The sequence below is a fragment of the Ptychodera flava genome, chromosome 12, assembly GCF_041260155.1.
Source record: "Ptychodera flava strain L36383 chromosome 12, AS_Pfla_20210202, whole genome shotgun sequence".
Taxonomy (NCBI): Eukaryota; Metazoa; Hemichordata; class Enteropneusta; family Ptychoderidae; genus Ptychodera; species Ptychodera flava.
In genome coordinates this window covers 40,603,980-40,622,345 of record NC_091939.1, presented here as the reverse complement: position 1 = coordinate 40,622,345, position 18,366 = coordinate 40,603,980, and the positions used below count along the sequence as shown (strand labels likewise).

At 39.9% G+C, this 18,366-nt stretch overlaps 1 protein-coding gene across 1 annotated transcript in view; it reads right to left on the bottom strand.

Moving 5' to 3' along the window:
- The window catches only part of LOC139145897 (ankyrin repeat domain-containing protein 13D-like), a 40,037-nt gene extending 22,008 nt beyond the window's left edge, over positions 1–18,029 (bottom strand). Inside the window, 2 exon segments of the mRNA XM_070717343.1 lie at positions 11,960–12,101; positions 17,857–18,029. Of these exon segments, the coding sequence (XP_070573444.1) occupies positions 11,960–12,101; positions 17,857–17,952 (238 nt within the window). The 5' untranslated portion in view covers positions 17,953–18,029.
- Between the last annotated feature and the right edge of the window lie 337 nt (positions 18,030–18,366).

Sequence of the window (18,366 nt, the reverse complement as noted above, 5' to 3'; positions counted from 1 at the left end):
CCCATTGATTTACATGTACACATTTTTACTATAGCAATGTGTACAGTAGTATTTTCAATTTGAAATCCCTCACCACCAACTACCGGTATCTACCAGCAAAAGGGTAGACATTTTGGATTGCCTACGGGTGACATGCAAAAAGCAATGATTCTTTAAAATTGTACTGTTCATATTTCTTCATTTGTTTCTTAATACAGAAAACAGGAATGCAACACTTGTCACTTCTCAGAATCTTGTCTAAGTGTTTCTGTGGTCAGATATATCTGCATCTCTAACTACTTTTTCGCAATTGGCTCATCTGCCTTGTATCAATGTTTGATGGAAGACTGTAGACAAGTTCCATACAACATACAGCTGTATACAGTATTTTGCTGAATGTTATAAATATTCTATTTGCTCTTGGACCTTTCAGTGTCTTGCATGACCTACTTCTCAAATAGAAAAGTAACAAACAGTAAAGAATGCTGTAAGATTAGAAATAGATGAACATCTCAGTGTACTATGAAGTCCATTTACAGGAATATTACATTACTTTTAGAAATAATACATTAGTCAGTGTTTGACTTTGACTGTGCTAGACGTAATCTACATCAAGTCTTTGTTGTGAAATACATTAGTCAGTATTTGACTTTGACTGTGCTAGACAGAATCTACATCAAGTCTTTGTTGTGATTCATCTTGTATAACTTGATGAGATAGGTTTGGACATGATAACAAAATATGAAGTGGGAATTTATCAAAACAGGAAATATTATTCACTCTAAGTTTCCTTCTCTTGTCAACTTATAATATCAGAGAGATTCATGAAACATCTGCTTCAGATTATTTCTCTCCTTATTATAAGGAGAGAAATTATTTGCAATTACAAGAAGAGCATTGTCATAGAATACTAAGAGTATTTCAAGGTCATCTTGACATTAAATGAAGTTAAATGCTTGCAAAACAGAGAACAGATGTGTGGTAATTACACCATCAATTTCTAAAAGCATTTTATCATAATATTATGGATTAATTTTAATTAATTAATGGACTAATATTCTTGATGACTTGGCTTTCACAATACTGGTTGCATTGTAGTCCTGACATGCAATTGATGTTTACCATGTCAGCTAACACTTCAGCCATCAGGACCTACAGTCAATACTATAGTGTGTTCTTGGTCTGAGAATGGTTACATTACAATAACAGATTGACTCATATCATTATTATACATGTAAATTTCACACCTATGCTGATTAAATGCACTATAAACCTCACCATCAAGAAATGGACACCTAGGATAAATAACGATAGAACCATGGCTAGTACTCAATTGCACCGAATGACTTTCAGAAATCCAATTTATATTACCTCATGGAAAGAATACTGAGGTAATCCTAACATTCATGGTTAATTTTCCCTCTTCAATGAAGATGCTTTATCTAGATTTGACAAGACCTCTGAGTTCGCTTGGAGTGTCAGAGTGCAGTGGTACATTTATATTTTATTTGACTCATGCAAAACTATCCAGCATGAACAACTAGATCTTATATGTACTGATATATGCAATCTTCACTCAATAAGAAACAGCAATGGCATGCAATGTCATTACTATTACATGAAATGCCCATATGGACAGACATAAAAACCAAATTTATTACCACTTCACAATTTCCACTATAATATTACGCTAGGTATATTGCACAGTCCTCTGTTAAAACCTATACACATCACACAGGAATAAATGCTCACAGACTGTGATATTTCCAACAATATAAAGCATTTATAACTGATATTTGCATTTATATGATGAGTCTCTGTAAGAAGAATTACACAATAATAACTGCTATATGACAAAACAGAACATCTTACAATTTAAGAAATATCTATCAAAGGGTACCCTTTCATTATTGATAGATTACCTGCCTTAAATATTCAGGGAAGTCACTTTGAACAGTTTCAGAGGCCCTGGATTTGACATATTTATGATTGAAATCATATGTTTGGTTTGACTGTTGAGTAAAGGTACTCTGTTAGAATGCATAGGAAAAACACCAATGAACGCAAGCTGACCTATTAAGTAATGTAAGCTCATAAGTAGTAAGAATGAAACATAGTATCCATGATCATTTGATATTTTACAGTTTGATATATGGTCAGACGTAGAGATTACAAAAAGGTCATCAGTTACAATAGTTGCAACAAATCATTGAGTAAGGTTACAGTCACAACATCTTGTTTTGAATCTCTCATGGTATCAATTTTTTTGACCTGGTGAGTGTTCATGTCAGTATTGCAATATACCGGTATATAACACAACTGGAACCTCATACAGAGACAATGATCTAAAACGAATCCAAAGGTACAGATACCATATGCTCTGGCAATGTTTTGAGATTTTTTATACAGTACCGGTACATCTTGATGATAAATTAACATTCTGCTATCCCTTTCTGACATTTAATAGTATTGATATACATGTTGTTTTCATTTTCTGTGGCCACTTGGTCTTTCAACCAGTACCTTGCATTGCATTGCATTGAACATTATCTTGACACAAGTAATACCGGTATACCCAGTATACCGGTATGTGCCACACAAAGTTCAACAAAGATGTAAGGTAAAGTGTTTCATTTTGGTTTCTTACTCTTGGCATGTTCAATGTAAGCCCTAAAATAATCCTGTATATTCCATATGTCTGACAAAGAGGCAGCAGTATCATATGTGAGAGTATATAACATAGATGTCTGTTATGAGTACTGTATCTACCAGGGCACTGCAGAGCTCGCTAACATTTTGTTCAAATCATACACAAATGATCTTCAAAGAACAAGTGAAAAAGCAACGCTGGTAAAATATTCCGATGTTACATCTTTCAAAGATTATTCAAATGATGGAAACATTTTGAATATCATGTACGTGTTCATTTTAACTGCAGTGACCTTGTCTTCAGATGTTCTGAATCAATAAACCATATTTTGTTTTTGTTGTATTCAATTCTAAACAGTTCTTGTCACACTAATCCTGCAGATCTGACGTTGCAGACCATTTGTCCATTTATAATTGTCTTGGAATAATCATTGATAAGAAACTTACGTTTCAACAGAACACTGATACAGTTTGTAGTACAGGTATTGTACATGTAAGAAGTACTGACCACAAATGTACCTGTTGAGTACACTACTTGTACAATCACTGTTTAGTCATTGGAATATACATGTACCAGTACTAGAAAGATTAAAGCTGTTTCCTTTCTGAACTAAGTCTGGTTTTGAGGGAAGGTGTGAATGTTTCAAACATAAACAAAGTACAGATGATTATTAACACATGTTCAACACATTGTGGTACTGAATACAAGAATATAAAAATAATGCATGAGAAAAGAAATTTTGTTGAAGCCTTAGAAATTGTCAATGATCAAATCCATTTAAAGAATCTTCAATCTGGTCGTAGGTTTATTGGACACATTCTGATTTCAGCCAAACTCATTTCAGCTAATTTCCCTCTGCCATTAGATGAATTAATGAGCACTTGTTTTTCATTTATTCATGCACAATTGTCTTAGCTTGATAGGGGTACATGTACATACATTTATTAAGACTTTTCTAATGGCAGAATCTTGTCATCCTTCATATTGTTAACCCTATGGTGTACGTATTTTAATTGAGTTGTCTCTAATGCCATTTTTGCTACAGTGCTTGCTTTACCCATTGTTTGTGTCATTGCAAGAAAAGTGTTCTTAAAAGGATAATAAAGAATAGCAAAGAATAATTTAGACTATATACCGGTAAGTATCATAAAGTCAAATCAATGTGCTTGCTCTCTACTACTCTACTTCAATCAATGATAACCAGTAGTGTAAATGCATGTAAAGTACGATGTTTGCAATTTTGATGAGTACTTTACTAAATCAGTTTTTTGTTTTCCAGTTTCCAAAACACACTGACTACATCATGGAAATTTGAATGCATCATGAATTCACTCTTGGAGAGATTAACAGACATGACCTTGTTTTACCTGCACAGTTTCTCTAACCTTTTGAACTCAATATATCCCATAAATACGGAAAACCTGACACCGCCGCACAAAATGAACTGGGTTGTCAAGGCACCCTACCGGTATGCTGTCTCACAGTCTACAATGGGTCATATTATAGTGATGCTGATATTGTGTGAAAGCAGGAGCTATTTAACCACTCAAAACTATCTATACAAAGAATTCAGAATTTTCACAGCATGTGTAGGACAGATGAAACTATAACACTCTTTGTCAAAGGTAACTTTGCCCAAAGCAGACTAATGAATCTGCCAAAACTCTACTGAAGGCAAAATTCAATATTTTCACACAAACCCATCCATCTTTCTTCCAATTGTGCAAATTTTTAGTTGAAAATTACCAAAACTGGCAAACAACTTGAGGGGTATGACCCGTGTCCTTCTGCTCTCCTGCAGAAAGGATCTATTACCTTACTGACTGTCTCCGAGAAAAATGAATTTACTTTACAGGTGTTAATATCAGTAGAACTGTCATCGCAACATTGCCTTTCTTTAGAGTAAAAGAAATGCTTCCAACAGAACGGAAATGAGAAATTTGTTTTCATTTTGTTCATCCGTATCTCAGGGGAAAGCTGAACTGAATTCACAATAATGTTAACTGTGTCTAGAATTCCAATAAGATGTGCAGACAGCAAAGTCAAACACTCAGTTACTGTTCCTTTTGAAAACTGTGTGATAGATTCTAATGGGAAAGACTGCATCAGAACTTCATCAAAATTCAAATTACTTCTGATTTTAAAAAGATACAAAGAATATTTACCCAAAGTCGTAATTTAAAAAGTCCTTATAAGTCAATGACCTAGCTACAAGCTCACAATTTTCCAATGCGACTTTTAGGTTCTGACTTTAATTAGATCATAGACCAGCCTGTGCCAAGTTATTGTCAAAGGCAATAACTGATTGCCGTTATACCTGCATTGCTGTCACTTTCATAGGGATTCCTTTTGTATAAAAACTATGTCATATTAACAGACACCAGAGATGTTACCATGGTTCCAAGATAAAATGTTCTTCTGTTCCCACCAGCCTGAGCTAAAAACAGCAGCCTGAGCTTGGCAAATGTACACAGCATACCAGCAATTTGCAGCTTCACAGCAAACTGTGTTGTTGATGGCTCAATGATTTTAAATGGGTATGCGGATATAATTTCACAACAACTTCAAGATCTCCAGGACAGACTACAGGGTAAATGATCTGAAATCCATGGAGTCAATATTCATAATAACTCATTATCGTAATGTTTGCAAACTTAATAAATGTTTATGTATATTTTGGATAAACTAATATTTATGTAGGTGACCTCATTTGTAGGAAAATGTGTCCTCTAAGAATTAAACTTTGAAAAGATTACGGAGACTGTTCTGCCTGAAAACCTTTCCATAGTAATGATTCAGGTGGGTGGTCCATCTATTTTGATACAAATCAATTTGTATACTTTCAACTGACCATGGAGAAAATTGTTCAGAATAACCAGTATGCAAATTACAATTGATATGTAAATGACAGCCTTCACTGATATTCAATAGCATACAAAGGTCATTGAAATAGCATTGGATGTTAACTGTACAATGTACAAGATAAGTTGAATAATTCAAAAATACCGCAATTATACGGTGTCGCTCAAATTTGATCAGAATTGGTAAATACCACTGAGTATGGGTTAATATTATCAACAATACCCCTTTTCCTGCCAAGTCGGTGAAAATCCACTTGAAATTCGGTGTAGCTAGAATCTGAGCAGCCACGGCCATTATCCTGCCAAGGCGGTGGAAATCGGGCTACTTTTTGGTACCCCTTTCCTGCCTAGTCGACGTAACTACGTGTAGCAAACCCTTGCTCGCGCTAGGGGTCGTTCGAGGACAGGTTTTGGGCGAGGAACGGCGTTTGCTCTCGAAATGGGTTCACAGAGAGTCCAACGACAGGGAAAGGTGCGGAAGCTACCAGCCAGTCCCCACCCGTTGGGGGACTGGTTTTTTTGGGGGGGGACGAGTAGCGTACTTGGCAGGTTAGCACGGTGACGTATTCTAGCAAAGTTTGGGCTAACTTGGCTCTGAAGCACTACATAGATTGCGGCCAAAATTGACCGTCTCGGCAACGCTAATCTGTAAGGCAACCGCCTAAGACCGCCTCAGCTGGCGGTGCAATTTTTTGCCAATGGTGCGAGACGAAAATCACGGACTTAGTCCTGATTGACGGGAAGTGCGGACGGATTTGACGGACTCAGCTTGATTAGTCCCTGACATGGAACTGATCCGAACGGACTTGAGCGACATTTGTGAAGGGTAACCACCGCTTTTAACCGACTTGTTACCTTCTCGAAAAGACTACCCACTCAGATGTCGGACGTTGTCGGCTGCACTTGGCTCTAGATGTTCAAGCCGTGCAACGAAACACACCGCCTCAGCCTTGCCATTCACGAACATGGCCTCAAAATTTGATACCATTGTTCACCGACTTGGCGGCTGCGGTTAGGTGCGTGAACCGTTGTTCACCGACTTGTTACGCCTATGTTGTCCCTGTGAAGTTCGGCTAACGGCCGAGTCTAACGGGAGTTGGCAGACCTGTGTTTGGTTTATACCGTAGTATGACCGACTCAGGTAGAGGTACCTGTCGGTATATTCCGAGTTTTACGCACTCGGGCGTCAATGACGGGTCGTCATCACCGCTGATGACGTAGACGTGCTGGCCACGTTATTTGAAGGAGCCATGTTTGCCCAACGGACGAGGCCGAGACAGCTGTTGACAATTTTGGCATCCTTCATCTTTGACCGCCTTGGTTGGGTAAGCCGCTCGCAGGCGACGGTTATGACCTAAACAAGCCGCTGAAGCACTGTTCGTTGCCGTACAAGAACGAGACGGCCAGTCCATTACTGCTTAATGGGCAATCTGTCGGGTTGGCTTGTCACCGACTTGGATGACAATACGCCCTGCGCAGGCGTACCTTGAAGGGACATGAGGTTAAAGATACGGGTTTCCCACCCGTACTAAACATGGGCTTGGGCCAACGTCCTTGGGTGGCAGGTGCGCATGCCACGTACCCAGCTGGACGGAATGTCAAGTTGAGATGCTAATGACATTGACTATGTTATGCTAAGTGCTCGAGGGATTTGCATTGCAAATGAGTTATATTAGCATATCAAATGGTGCGGACAGGCAATTTACATGACGGGTAGGAATGTCAGCGCCGGTTGGTGGACTGATTGCCGTAGGTCCATTATAATAACAGGTGGCTGCATATATAAACACCCCTGCGTCCAATCATGTCCAGGGCTTTGTTTCCCTGTGGCTTTAAAAGGGAGGGACCTGCTAGTCTGTCGACACTGTTCCAGACATGAGCTTGACGGACCGCAAAAGTTTTCTGAAGGCGAGCAGACGACTGAAGCTCAAAGATGCAGAGTCTCCGGGCGGTAGTGGTAGCGATCGTTGTGATGTCCCTAGTAAACGTTCTAAGAAGTCGGGCAAGAAACGCTCCCGTAAGGCGAAGCTATCTCCGGCTGAAAAACCCAGTGGTAAGCGTAAACGTAAGACTGATCGTTCTGCCGATGAGGATGATGATGGGTCACTGGTTGCCAGTGGTTCTCACCCGGCTGCTCCGGGAGAGACTACTTCACCTGCAGAGACTACATCTGCTCTTGTGGGAGATACTTCACCTGCACAGACTACGTCTGCTGCTGCTAGTGAGACAGTGAGTAACGAGACGGCTGATGCCATTGGTTCTCCCCCGGCTGCTCCGGGAGAGAACACCACCTGTTGCGTGCACCATGAGCCCTCATCCTGCGTCAGGAGAGGTTCCTGTGCCCAGTGCGAAAGAGCTTGAGTCCTCGTCATCAGCAGAGGCTGCCAGCCCGCTCCTGCCATAGTTTCGTGTGCTGCGATGTCCCCGCCGAAAAAGATAGTGCGGAGGGTTCGTTATCAGGATAGCCCACCTGATTTTGAGCCAGATATGATCCTTGATGCCGCTACGGGCGAGTTCAGGCCCAGACGCCCAGACGACGGTGATATCACCGCTGAGTCCGACTCGGAGGTTGACGAGGATGCGGCAGAGGACGATGACTTTTATGACAGGCAGTATGTAGGTGAGGCAAGCTCTGACGACGATGATGACGTTGCTGCTGTGTTGGCGGAGGACGACACCCCTCCTGTCTGGCGTATGTCGGAAACTACCGATGCTAATATATTTGAGGAGACCGATTTTGACCATGAGAGAGGACCGACTTTCACCTTGCCCAGCCACTCCCGTGAGATTGATTACTTTTTTAAGTTTATTCCAGCTACACTGATCAGATTGGCAAAGGACGAGACTAATAAATACGCCAAATTCCACCAGCGATATATCGCTAGGAAGATAGATAAATACTGGCGTAACGCTGACTACCGAGAGGTGCAGGCGTTCATTGGCGTCTTAGTCTGTATGGGTATCGACCGTAAATCATCAGTGGAGGATTATTGGTCTAGCGATCCATTTCTGAGAAATCAGGGTATTTCTACTGTGATTACCTGCAGTCGCTTTCAGCAGCTTATGCAATACTTTCATCTGGCAGACCCAGAGAACGATCCACGTCGTGATCCTGATGAGGCACGCCGCCGACGTCGGTGTCAGGAGGATCCCTTTATAAAATCAATCCATGGATGGAGCCTATAGTTGACAGGTGCGTGAATAATTATAAGATGGGTAGAGAGATCTCCATCGACGAGGGCATGGTGCGATTTAAGGGCCGTTCTAAATTTAAGCAGAGATTACCGCATAAGCCTGATCGAGACGGTTTCAAGATATGGCAGCTGTGCGACTCCACCACTGCATACATCGCTAACTTTGCACCGTACCTAGGTGTGAAATTTCGGGATCGGACTGATGGGAGACGGCAGGAGCGAGGTGTGGTGAAAAGAATTACGATGGAGCTGGTCCAGCCATTTTGTGGATATAATCACAGCCTATTCTGTGATAGCCTGTTTAGCACGGTCGTTACTGCTAGAGAGCTGATGGAGACCGGGATCTACATGGTCGGGAGTTTTAACCGCTGTAATCGTCGCACCATGCCCCCTCAATTAATTCCGCCGGGTAAGAGGAAGCGCCTTCCTCTGTCTGTTGGGGATATGAAAGCCACGACCAGAACGGACTCTCGTCTTAACATCACTGCTTATCAGGATAGTAACGCTCAGGTGCTGATCTTGAATACGGTCTATCCACCCTTGGAGTGCGTGCCAGTGGGGAGGGAGACGAGCAGCGACAAGTGCCTCTGTCGCTGTATAATTATCGCCGGTACATGGGAGGTGTCGACCGAGCCAACCAGAAGGGCAAGTACTTTCACACTGGGCGCAAGAATCACAGATGGTGGACATATCTGGCATGTTACCTGATTGATGTTGCCCTGGTAAATGCATATATATGCTTCAAGCATGTACACCCTGATAGTAAGCTGACCCATAAGATGTTTCATCTGCGTGTAGGGGAAACAACTCATGGTGGTTATTGTGGGCGATCGCAGCCCAGTGTGAGAGAGGTCGAGGCCACCGTTTCTCTTGCCTCGTACATAAATCCACAAAATCAGCCGATGCACGTTGTCAGCCGTTTGGAGGGGCGGCAGAAATGCTGTAAAGTATGCAGCAGAGAGGGTAAGACCACTGCGAGCGGACGACTGTCTGAGACGTCCAAAGGATGTAGTCTGTGCGGGGTTCATCTTCACGAGGGCGAGTGTTTTGCGGCTTTTCATCATCGCATGATGCTACGAGGTAAGAGGAGCGTTGGCGTGCAGACCTCTACTCACACAGCCCCGACGACACCCATCAGCAAGAGAACCCGACGTAAATAACGGACAGGGGACAGCTTCGCCTAACAGTGGCTTGACTGTATTCTTAACACGGACCATGATCACATTTTGAGCACGGTTGTGCCGTTTGTTTGTGCTTTACGATCCCGTTGATTGTAAATTGAAACACGGATTATTTTGTACAATCCCCCTGATTGTAATCTTTGTAACACGGACCATGCACTCGGACGTCGAGACAGACTCTGAGATTTATTATTCGGCATAATGTAAATTATCCCCGATTAAAATACTATCTATGGATCGCATATATTCGTTTGTTTTGTTTAGACGGATTATTTTGTACAATTCCCCCTATTATAATTTTTGTAACACGGATCTGCCACCCCGATTGTAATTTTTGAAACACGGACCATGCACTCGGACGTCGAGACAGACTCCGAGATTTATTGTTCGGCATAATGTAAATTATTCCTGAATAAAATACTATCTATGATCGCATATTTTCGTTTGTTTTGTTTTTACCCCCACTTTCGTTTTTGGCAGATCCGTAAGGACGCTATAGTAATGGATGAACGTGCGTTGTATCACGTGGGAGGGGCACAGCCCAACGGAGGCTGTGCTCGTGCGACGTAGACGTTGTACCAACCATCTGTCGTTTGGGTTAGTGCATAGAGCAGTTGCACTGTCCAGAGCTAAGGTGGTACAAAACTGCACCTTAGTAACAACTGCACAACTAACCTGTTAGGAAACGGTAACACTAACGAGCTAAGTGTGCACTGAACTGGCCAAACTACGTACACGCCTTCCTTCAATGGCGAAGCTATGTCGTTGACACTACGTCAAAGCAGACTGCACTGTGCGACTCTTCCAAGTCATTCAAAGTACGTGGCCAAGTGACACAACCCAGGGGGAACAGGACAGGTTTGAGGGTGCTGCCGCACCCATAGCACTAACCCCTGGGTCTTCTACTAACCCACGAGCCAGGTGATGTTTCCCGGTGTGGACGTGCGTGCCGGCGAACGAGCTTTACTTCCGCAAAAGTAAGCTAGAAAAGGGCATAAAAGTGCACGTCCCCCGGGGCAAACAACGCCCAAGACCTTGTCATTTTCTCGACACAACCTCATCAGCGGTTGCCCCTCTATACGGGCATGCAAAAATTTTTGAAGTCTAACACGTATATGGTCGGTAATCGTACCCTGAAAATGCGGTATTTTCCCGCCAAATGCCTGGCAGGAAAGCGTGCAGGAGAGCCTATCTTCTGTAGACACGGAAAAGGGGGCCGGTTTTGACCGACTTGGCAGGATAACGGACAGGGGCGCTCGGCAGGAAAAGGGATACATGTTGTTTCTATCTGTTCAGTGGAGGAAAATTCTATTTTGATGTTATGACAATGATTTCTGCACAGTACGGCCAGAAAAACAACAAGAAATATTTAACCCTTTCACCACCATGGTTTGTCCCAAATCCATTGTTTTCTATGGTTAAGTTGGACCTGTATACAGGGAACTGGGGGTGAAAGGCTTAAACCAGAAAAACAAGAATGACAAAAGTAATTAAGGTCTGAAACTTTAGGTACTGGAGGTCAACTTTAGCAACATGCATAGCAGAAACAAGCCCCTCTTAGTTTGAGTATAGACGGTCTTCCCTCCCTCTACTGTCTATGGTTTCATCAGGTCTGTTAATATGTAACAGTTCATAAACAATGACAGGAAATGATTCAAGATCAGTGGAGTTGGCTTGTTTCTTACAGGCCTGCACATTTGCAGGATTTCACTTTTTCTTACCTCATTTGCACATTTTTGACACTGATGTGCTTATTTGAACAAAGTCACATCTCAACCCCTGCATCTACCTGTACGCCAAATACTGAGACGGTAGCTTTGGCGGTATGGGAGCCTTTGTGTGTGACGGACATACATCCACACATACCCACAAATATACAGACATACAGATGCCACTCAGACTCATCATATAAGCTCTTTTTGGTATTTATATATAAAACCAAATATGAGCTAAAAATGAATGTATAACATGTCTCACTTCAGAAATCATATGAACTTCAGTTAAATGTGTTATGTTGGAAGATTCAAATTCTTTATGCATGAAAAAGTCTGCCCAGAGTACAATTCATGGCTGAAAAACGACACCAGGCCTCACCTGTCCATCCTTGCTTGTTTTCTGTATTGACAATTGCTTTGTGTCGTAAAAGAACACGTACACTCTCAAGATGACCCAAAGCCACAGCGAGATGTAATGGTGTCCTGCCTCTGGGGTCTACTGCTTCTATGGCTATGTCATGCTGCAATGGTAACAGAGATCAAAGAGGAGACAAATTTAGCCTCAGCATCACACTACAACTCAGCATCACACTACAATGTCAGCATCACACTACAATCTCAGCATCACACTACAATCTCAGCATCACATTTCAATCTCAGCATCACACTACAATCTCAGCGTCACACTACAACTCAGCATCACACTACAATCTCAGCATCACATTTCAATCTCAGCATCACACTACAATCTCAGCGTCACACTACAACTCAGCATCACACTACAATCTCAGCGTCACACTACAATCTCAGCATCACACTACAACCTCAGCATCACACTACAATCTCAGCGTCACACTACAATCTCAGCATCACACTACAATCTCAGCGTCACACTACAACTCAGCATCACACTACAATCAACCAATATAGCAAAACAGATAAATTCAGCACAAATAACACATTGAATTCTGAGTATTTTGCAGAGTTAAAATGGCACATAAGATGAGAATGATGATGATGAAAATGATAATTTAATCAAAATAGTCATAAAAGTCAACAAATTTTATCAAAAAGATACCATGACGATTGGCATAAAAATTTGAATGAGAAAATGAACAATCTTCTGGGTCAGTATCATCTGAATCAGTACTATACAAGGAACACTCATGATTATTTCAGCAGAACTGCAACAAAAACTTTGCATATCTCAATACCTGCAATACTAGGATCTGTCATGTCAATTCACTGTGGACTTAATGTTCTAAACTTAATCACATGTACAGGTACAAAAACATTGACTTGCTTTAAAAGCAGTTAATCTTTTTTTCTACAGAAATGTTTCACACATTGATGAAGCCCATCAATGTTGTTTCAACCTAAATTTTTCATTGTAATATCTATTTTTCCTCTGGGAATTATGTATGACCTTTGACATTTGTGTGTCACTCTTTCACGTGTACAGTCAAAATTGTTCTCAAGCTTTCAGAATTTTTTCACTGTTTTCACACTCTGAATGTCTGACTATGCCAGTAAACTAAATGTCAATGAAAGAATGTTTATTGTACAATGTACATCAAAATGTATAAGGAATGATAATTTCCTATCATTTTTATCAAATGTACTTTACACTCTTTTATTTTCTAAGCACAGGACTGAGGAGTATCACGATATGTGGAAATATTACTTACTGAGGCCCTAATTCAATTCATTTCATGAAATGTTTTTCTATGTCAATGTGTCCTTTGACCTCGGATACATCATGATAGAATTGTATTTGTCAACAAAGAACACATAAACAGCAGTGCTTGTATTTGTTAATTCTATTTGACGTGAAAACTAATGTTCATCTTTGTATATCTATTCATTGTAACTTATATTATTCAACATCTGAGATCAAGAACAATAGAATTTTGCGTGAGCTAAAAAAGCCGTATGGAATGCCCGTTCCATAACACGTACGATTTCAAGGCCCCCATCCCCTGCAGCTATATCTGCGCGTTCACTGTTGAATAGTTTCAAGGGACTCATTGGAAGTGTCAGAACATGTCTCGCACAGGCTCTGTACATACGTGTGTAGTACACACACACTATTCAGAACTTGCAGAAGTGCGCCCAAAATAGCGTTCCACACTTGCGCTATAAATCGGAAGAAAAATTATCGACACTGCACGAAAAACGGTCATTACTCAGTCTCTGTCCATTTGATGCCCAAGTAACAAATATAAGATTTATAATAATAAGGTTATTACGAAAATACCGCAAAGGATGCACAAGGACATTGGCGCAGCGTATCGCCTGACACAAATATTATATACATAAAACATTATTCAAGAATTGTCAGGTGTTATACCTGCCACATTGAATTTGACACTTTCTTGATTATGCTACATGTATTTCACCATCGCTTAGAAACACAACATAGACAAAAGTACTGGAACATGAATTCTGAAATACATTACTACTGTCTAACCCATTTCCTTGGACACACATTCAAAACTGAAAGCAACTGGACTGGAAAACTGAAAGTCATGCCATTCCACTGTACCATGAAAGTGAAGTACATGTAGCAATCCACAGTCCCTAAATCACTAATCCTAAATACTATCCAATTCTGTAATAGTGTGTAATACAGTATTAGCTTCAAAACCATGGAAAACAGAAATGCCACTTGAGATTTCCTCAAATATTCTATGATTATCTGTAAATTTATATCTAGTCTGTATTCCATGACTATCCAATTCAAAGAAATTTTCAGCAAAGTCTATGTACAGGTACTAAGGAATCCCTGGAGAATATAACAAGTAGAAAAGCATTTGTAACCGCTAATCCTTGGAGATGTTCAATCCCGGGGGAGCAATTTCTGGAATGATTGTCAAATCATGTAAGTTGATGAGAAAACACCTTGTTATCAAGAAGTCACTAAAACACTGCACATTAATACAATAGTCACATGGCTGACCAACATCCCATATTGTATAGCAACTGAAGTTTCATAAAACCCTATCTAACGTCTCTATCTTACACTTGGGGTTTCATTTTATAAGATACCCGTATATCTCAAAATGATGTAGGGTAACTTTGTATTATCAATCACCTTATTCTTTCAACCTGCAGCTTTGCTTTCTATAAGATATGATATTGCACAAAAATTGCAGTTACTTTAGCTTAAAGGCACTGTTTGTGATCCCTGGGATCACCTTTGTTCTAGTCTGTAAAAGGATTATGGAGGTGTGATAGCCTTTTGTTTTCAATTGATATTGTAATCTGGTGGGTAAATTTTTCGATGATACAATCGGGTGCCAAAACAGGCCTTTAAACCAAGAATTCAAATGGACTACAGTTCAAACAAAACCATGTGAACAAACATGCATAGAAATGCATAGATAGCCATATGCGTCTTTACTCTTGGTTTTGTTTGTTTCACTATCACTATGGTAGACTGAAAGATTTTTGTTTATGGTCTCCACCAACTCTACCCCAAACCATGACTGGCACCAATCATGCTATGAGGTTTAGTTTATTGACAACATACTTGGTGAGAAGAGTGCCAACATAGCTGCCAAAGAGATTAATGACACTCCTTGTTATTATGTAACCCAACTTAATAACTATTTATAACAAGGTTAAACTTCATTTTGGCTGTTTTAAAAACCTGCCGAGTCATTTGTGGGAGGTACTTGATTTCTTAGAGTTCACCATGGTAACCTACACTGTACCTTTAATCATGATTGGGCTTTGGTGTTGATGGAGACCCATCCATGACTGAATGTTTCAATCCATGACATCACATGATCTCTTTGGTGTGCTGAATGTGCAAAACACTGTGCGTAATCTTTAATCTGCAGTAGAACTGTTCATCATATTGTAGACAAGACACTTTACCCACGGGAAGTCATTAATATTATATAAGCAAGCAGAGCAGAACCATATGGTGGAATTATTTTCAGCATCTGGTACAGAATATCATCACAAGTACACAAAACTCTCATAGAGAACTCTCACACCTGTCACACATAACTGTAATGTCACATCCCTGTTTTCTTTTGTTTTGTGTTGTTGTTTTTTGTGTGTGTGCTGGTACGATCACTGTCACTGGTGTCGGATACTGTTCAACCATTCCAATATGAAAATTCCCCTTTACTGAAACTGAGTTACTGGCACGGTAATATTAACGGTAGTAGCATATTGCCATGTTTGTCTGAATCCTTGAGAAAAAATCTGCCTAAAATGTTCTGTATTGATGGCTCAGAATTAGAACAAGCCATGAGCATCACAATGTTTTCAATATTTTTTCACATTCATAACAACAAACAAAAGGAAAAGTTCAAGATATCAAACAGTGACACTTTCACAACCTCCCACCTTTGAAATCTTTTACACTTGTATAGTTGTAAGAAATGAAGCCCAAAATTTATATTTTCATCCCCTATTGGTCTGTAAAGGGTAAATATTATTATTTTGATTGATGTGTTGATACCAGTATAATAGAATTTCATATGTATGATATCAAAATGTGAATGGCAAAGTACATGGTACAGGGATGGTTATTGGAAGTAAATAAAGCCTGCTAATGAAAGCCATGAATGCTGCCATACCTGTTATATCTTTGGTATGACATGATTTCTGACAAAGTGACATTGACTGGTTTTGCATAAAATAATCCAGAAATAGCATTGCTGGTTATTTCCTATGGGATTTCAATGTTCATCATTTTTTCTCTCTGAGTTTTATCGTATGTGTTCACATAATTTTAATGACCATTTTTCAAAATCACACTGTTAAGTAAACTCTTTAGGCAAGTAATTTACAGCTATAAAATCTTGAAAGTCATGTAAGTGAGCACACAATTTCTTATGTCAAAGGACCATGAAAAGACACTTTTATTTTCATACTTTTGGCTGATTCTTTGTTATTTCTTTTTCAAGGAAGTAAGATTTTCTCCTGACCATTGTTGACAGATAGTAACTGGTATGTGGTAAATGCTTTCTCTTTACTAAATGGTGACTATTAATGATTTTCTAATTTCTTATCTATACTTGAATACAGTATTTTGGAAATAATGTTTGTATTTAAAGACATCAATACTTTTAGTTTCAAGTATGAATGCATTGATGTATGTGAACCAAACAAGAATTCATGTAGTCCTGATGTGTGATAAGATAAGTGTCAACAACAACAACCTTGGGGTGATATACGTCAATGTTTGCAGTTCACAAAAGCTGGCTGCCCAGCTTTTACTAGTCATTACCATATTGTTTTAGCTTTCTGTAACAATACTGTGTGTAAGAAGGCCTGAAATTATTTCATCATGTTTTAATAAATCAAACGATGTGACGGTAGATGATAATTTATGGGAATGAGGGACACTTACAGCCTGATTCTGGTTAACATTACTATAAGTGACATTTCTAGCATTCATAATAATGGAATAACTTGATGTGAAAATATTATGATGTTGTATTGTGGGCTTTAACACAAATGATTCCCCAAATACAACAATATCCTATCTGGCAGAAGTCAGAGCTGTTGATACACATGAGCGGTTTCATAGTTGTTGCAAATTACTGATGACGGTTTAAAAACAGCCTGCACACTATTTCATTGAGCACTTCAAAACCTGACAAAATAAAACAAAATTGTGCTGCACCAATATTTCAACATAAATGTGGCTTGGATTGAAAATGTCAAGGGTTACAAAATCTGTGTGTCAATAAACTTTCGCTGAAAATTATTCATCAAATAATGTAATTGGAGAGTCTGTCGGGGACGAAATTGTTGATATGCTAGACATGCTTCGTCATTCACACAACAGAATTGTCCCTCCTACATCGTTACATTTCAGTTACAGTGACAGTGGTAGAGACACGCATCGGTATAAGAGACGTATCGGTAGGCCAGTAGTTCAACTAAACACACGAGGGGCCGTGCTCCGCACAATCTAGGTCTGTGAGTGTATACTGCACTCTGAACAACCCGAGCTTCACGGTTCAGCCTGAGTTCAGCTATCCGTGAATATAATATTATTATGCATGTTTTGTAGATGAAAACAAAATCCAATAAAAATGTAACAGCTTTGCAGCCGACATTGCGACGTCTAAACCTTGATTCGATGGTTAAAATGATTGTGTATGTTTAAATAAGCATCTGTCATAACGCAAAACTACAAAAGTATCACATGGACACGGGCTACGTTGTAGTACATAGCACCGGCTTAACAATCTGCATCACCCAGGGTGATGTGACAGCTCGGAGTTCTGCAAAAAGATGACGCTTTACCTCATCTTTGTTCAAGAGTCTCTCCAGCTCTTCATAGCTATTATGCCAGACAAGCCAATGCAGTGGATAAATCTCCGATGGTTTGCCTTTCGGCATTATTTTGCTGCAAGAAATGTACAATTTTTTCCTCAAACAGGAAGTAATTGCATGACAAATATTGCTGTTTGTTTGTTGTCACGCATTCCTCAAATGCATCAGATGACGCCGCCTAGCGCCTTGTGTTGGTGTTTCAATTTTGTTTGCAAAATGACGAACTTGTCGTACCCGACAGTGGTGGCACCATACTCACTTGGTGGCTGTTAATGCTTGAAGAGCTGTTTAATAGGTAAAGTGAAAGGATTCATAAAATGGAAGGAATATACCTCAAACAAACTTCTATTGATGTGATAATAGTCTCAATCGTTAATAATGTAATGTAAGGTAAAGTAAGCCTTTATTGATATCGTATCTTGATCATCAGGTACAATAAAGGTTATGCAAAAACAACAATGAAAGAGTATATATAATATA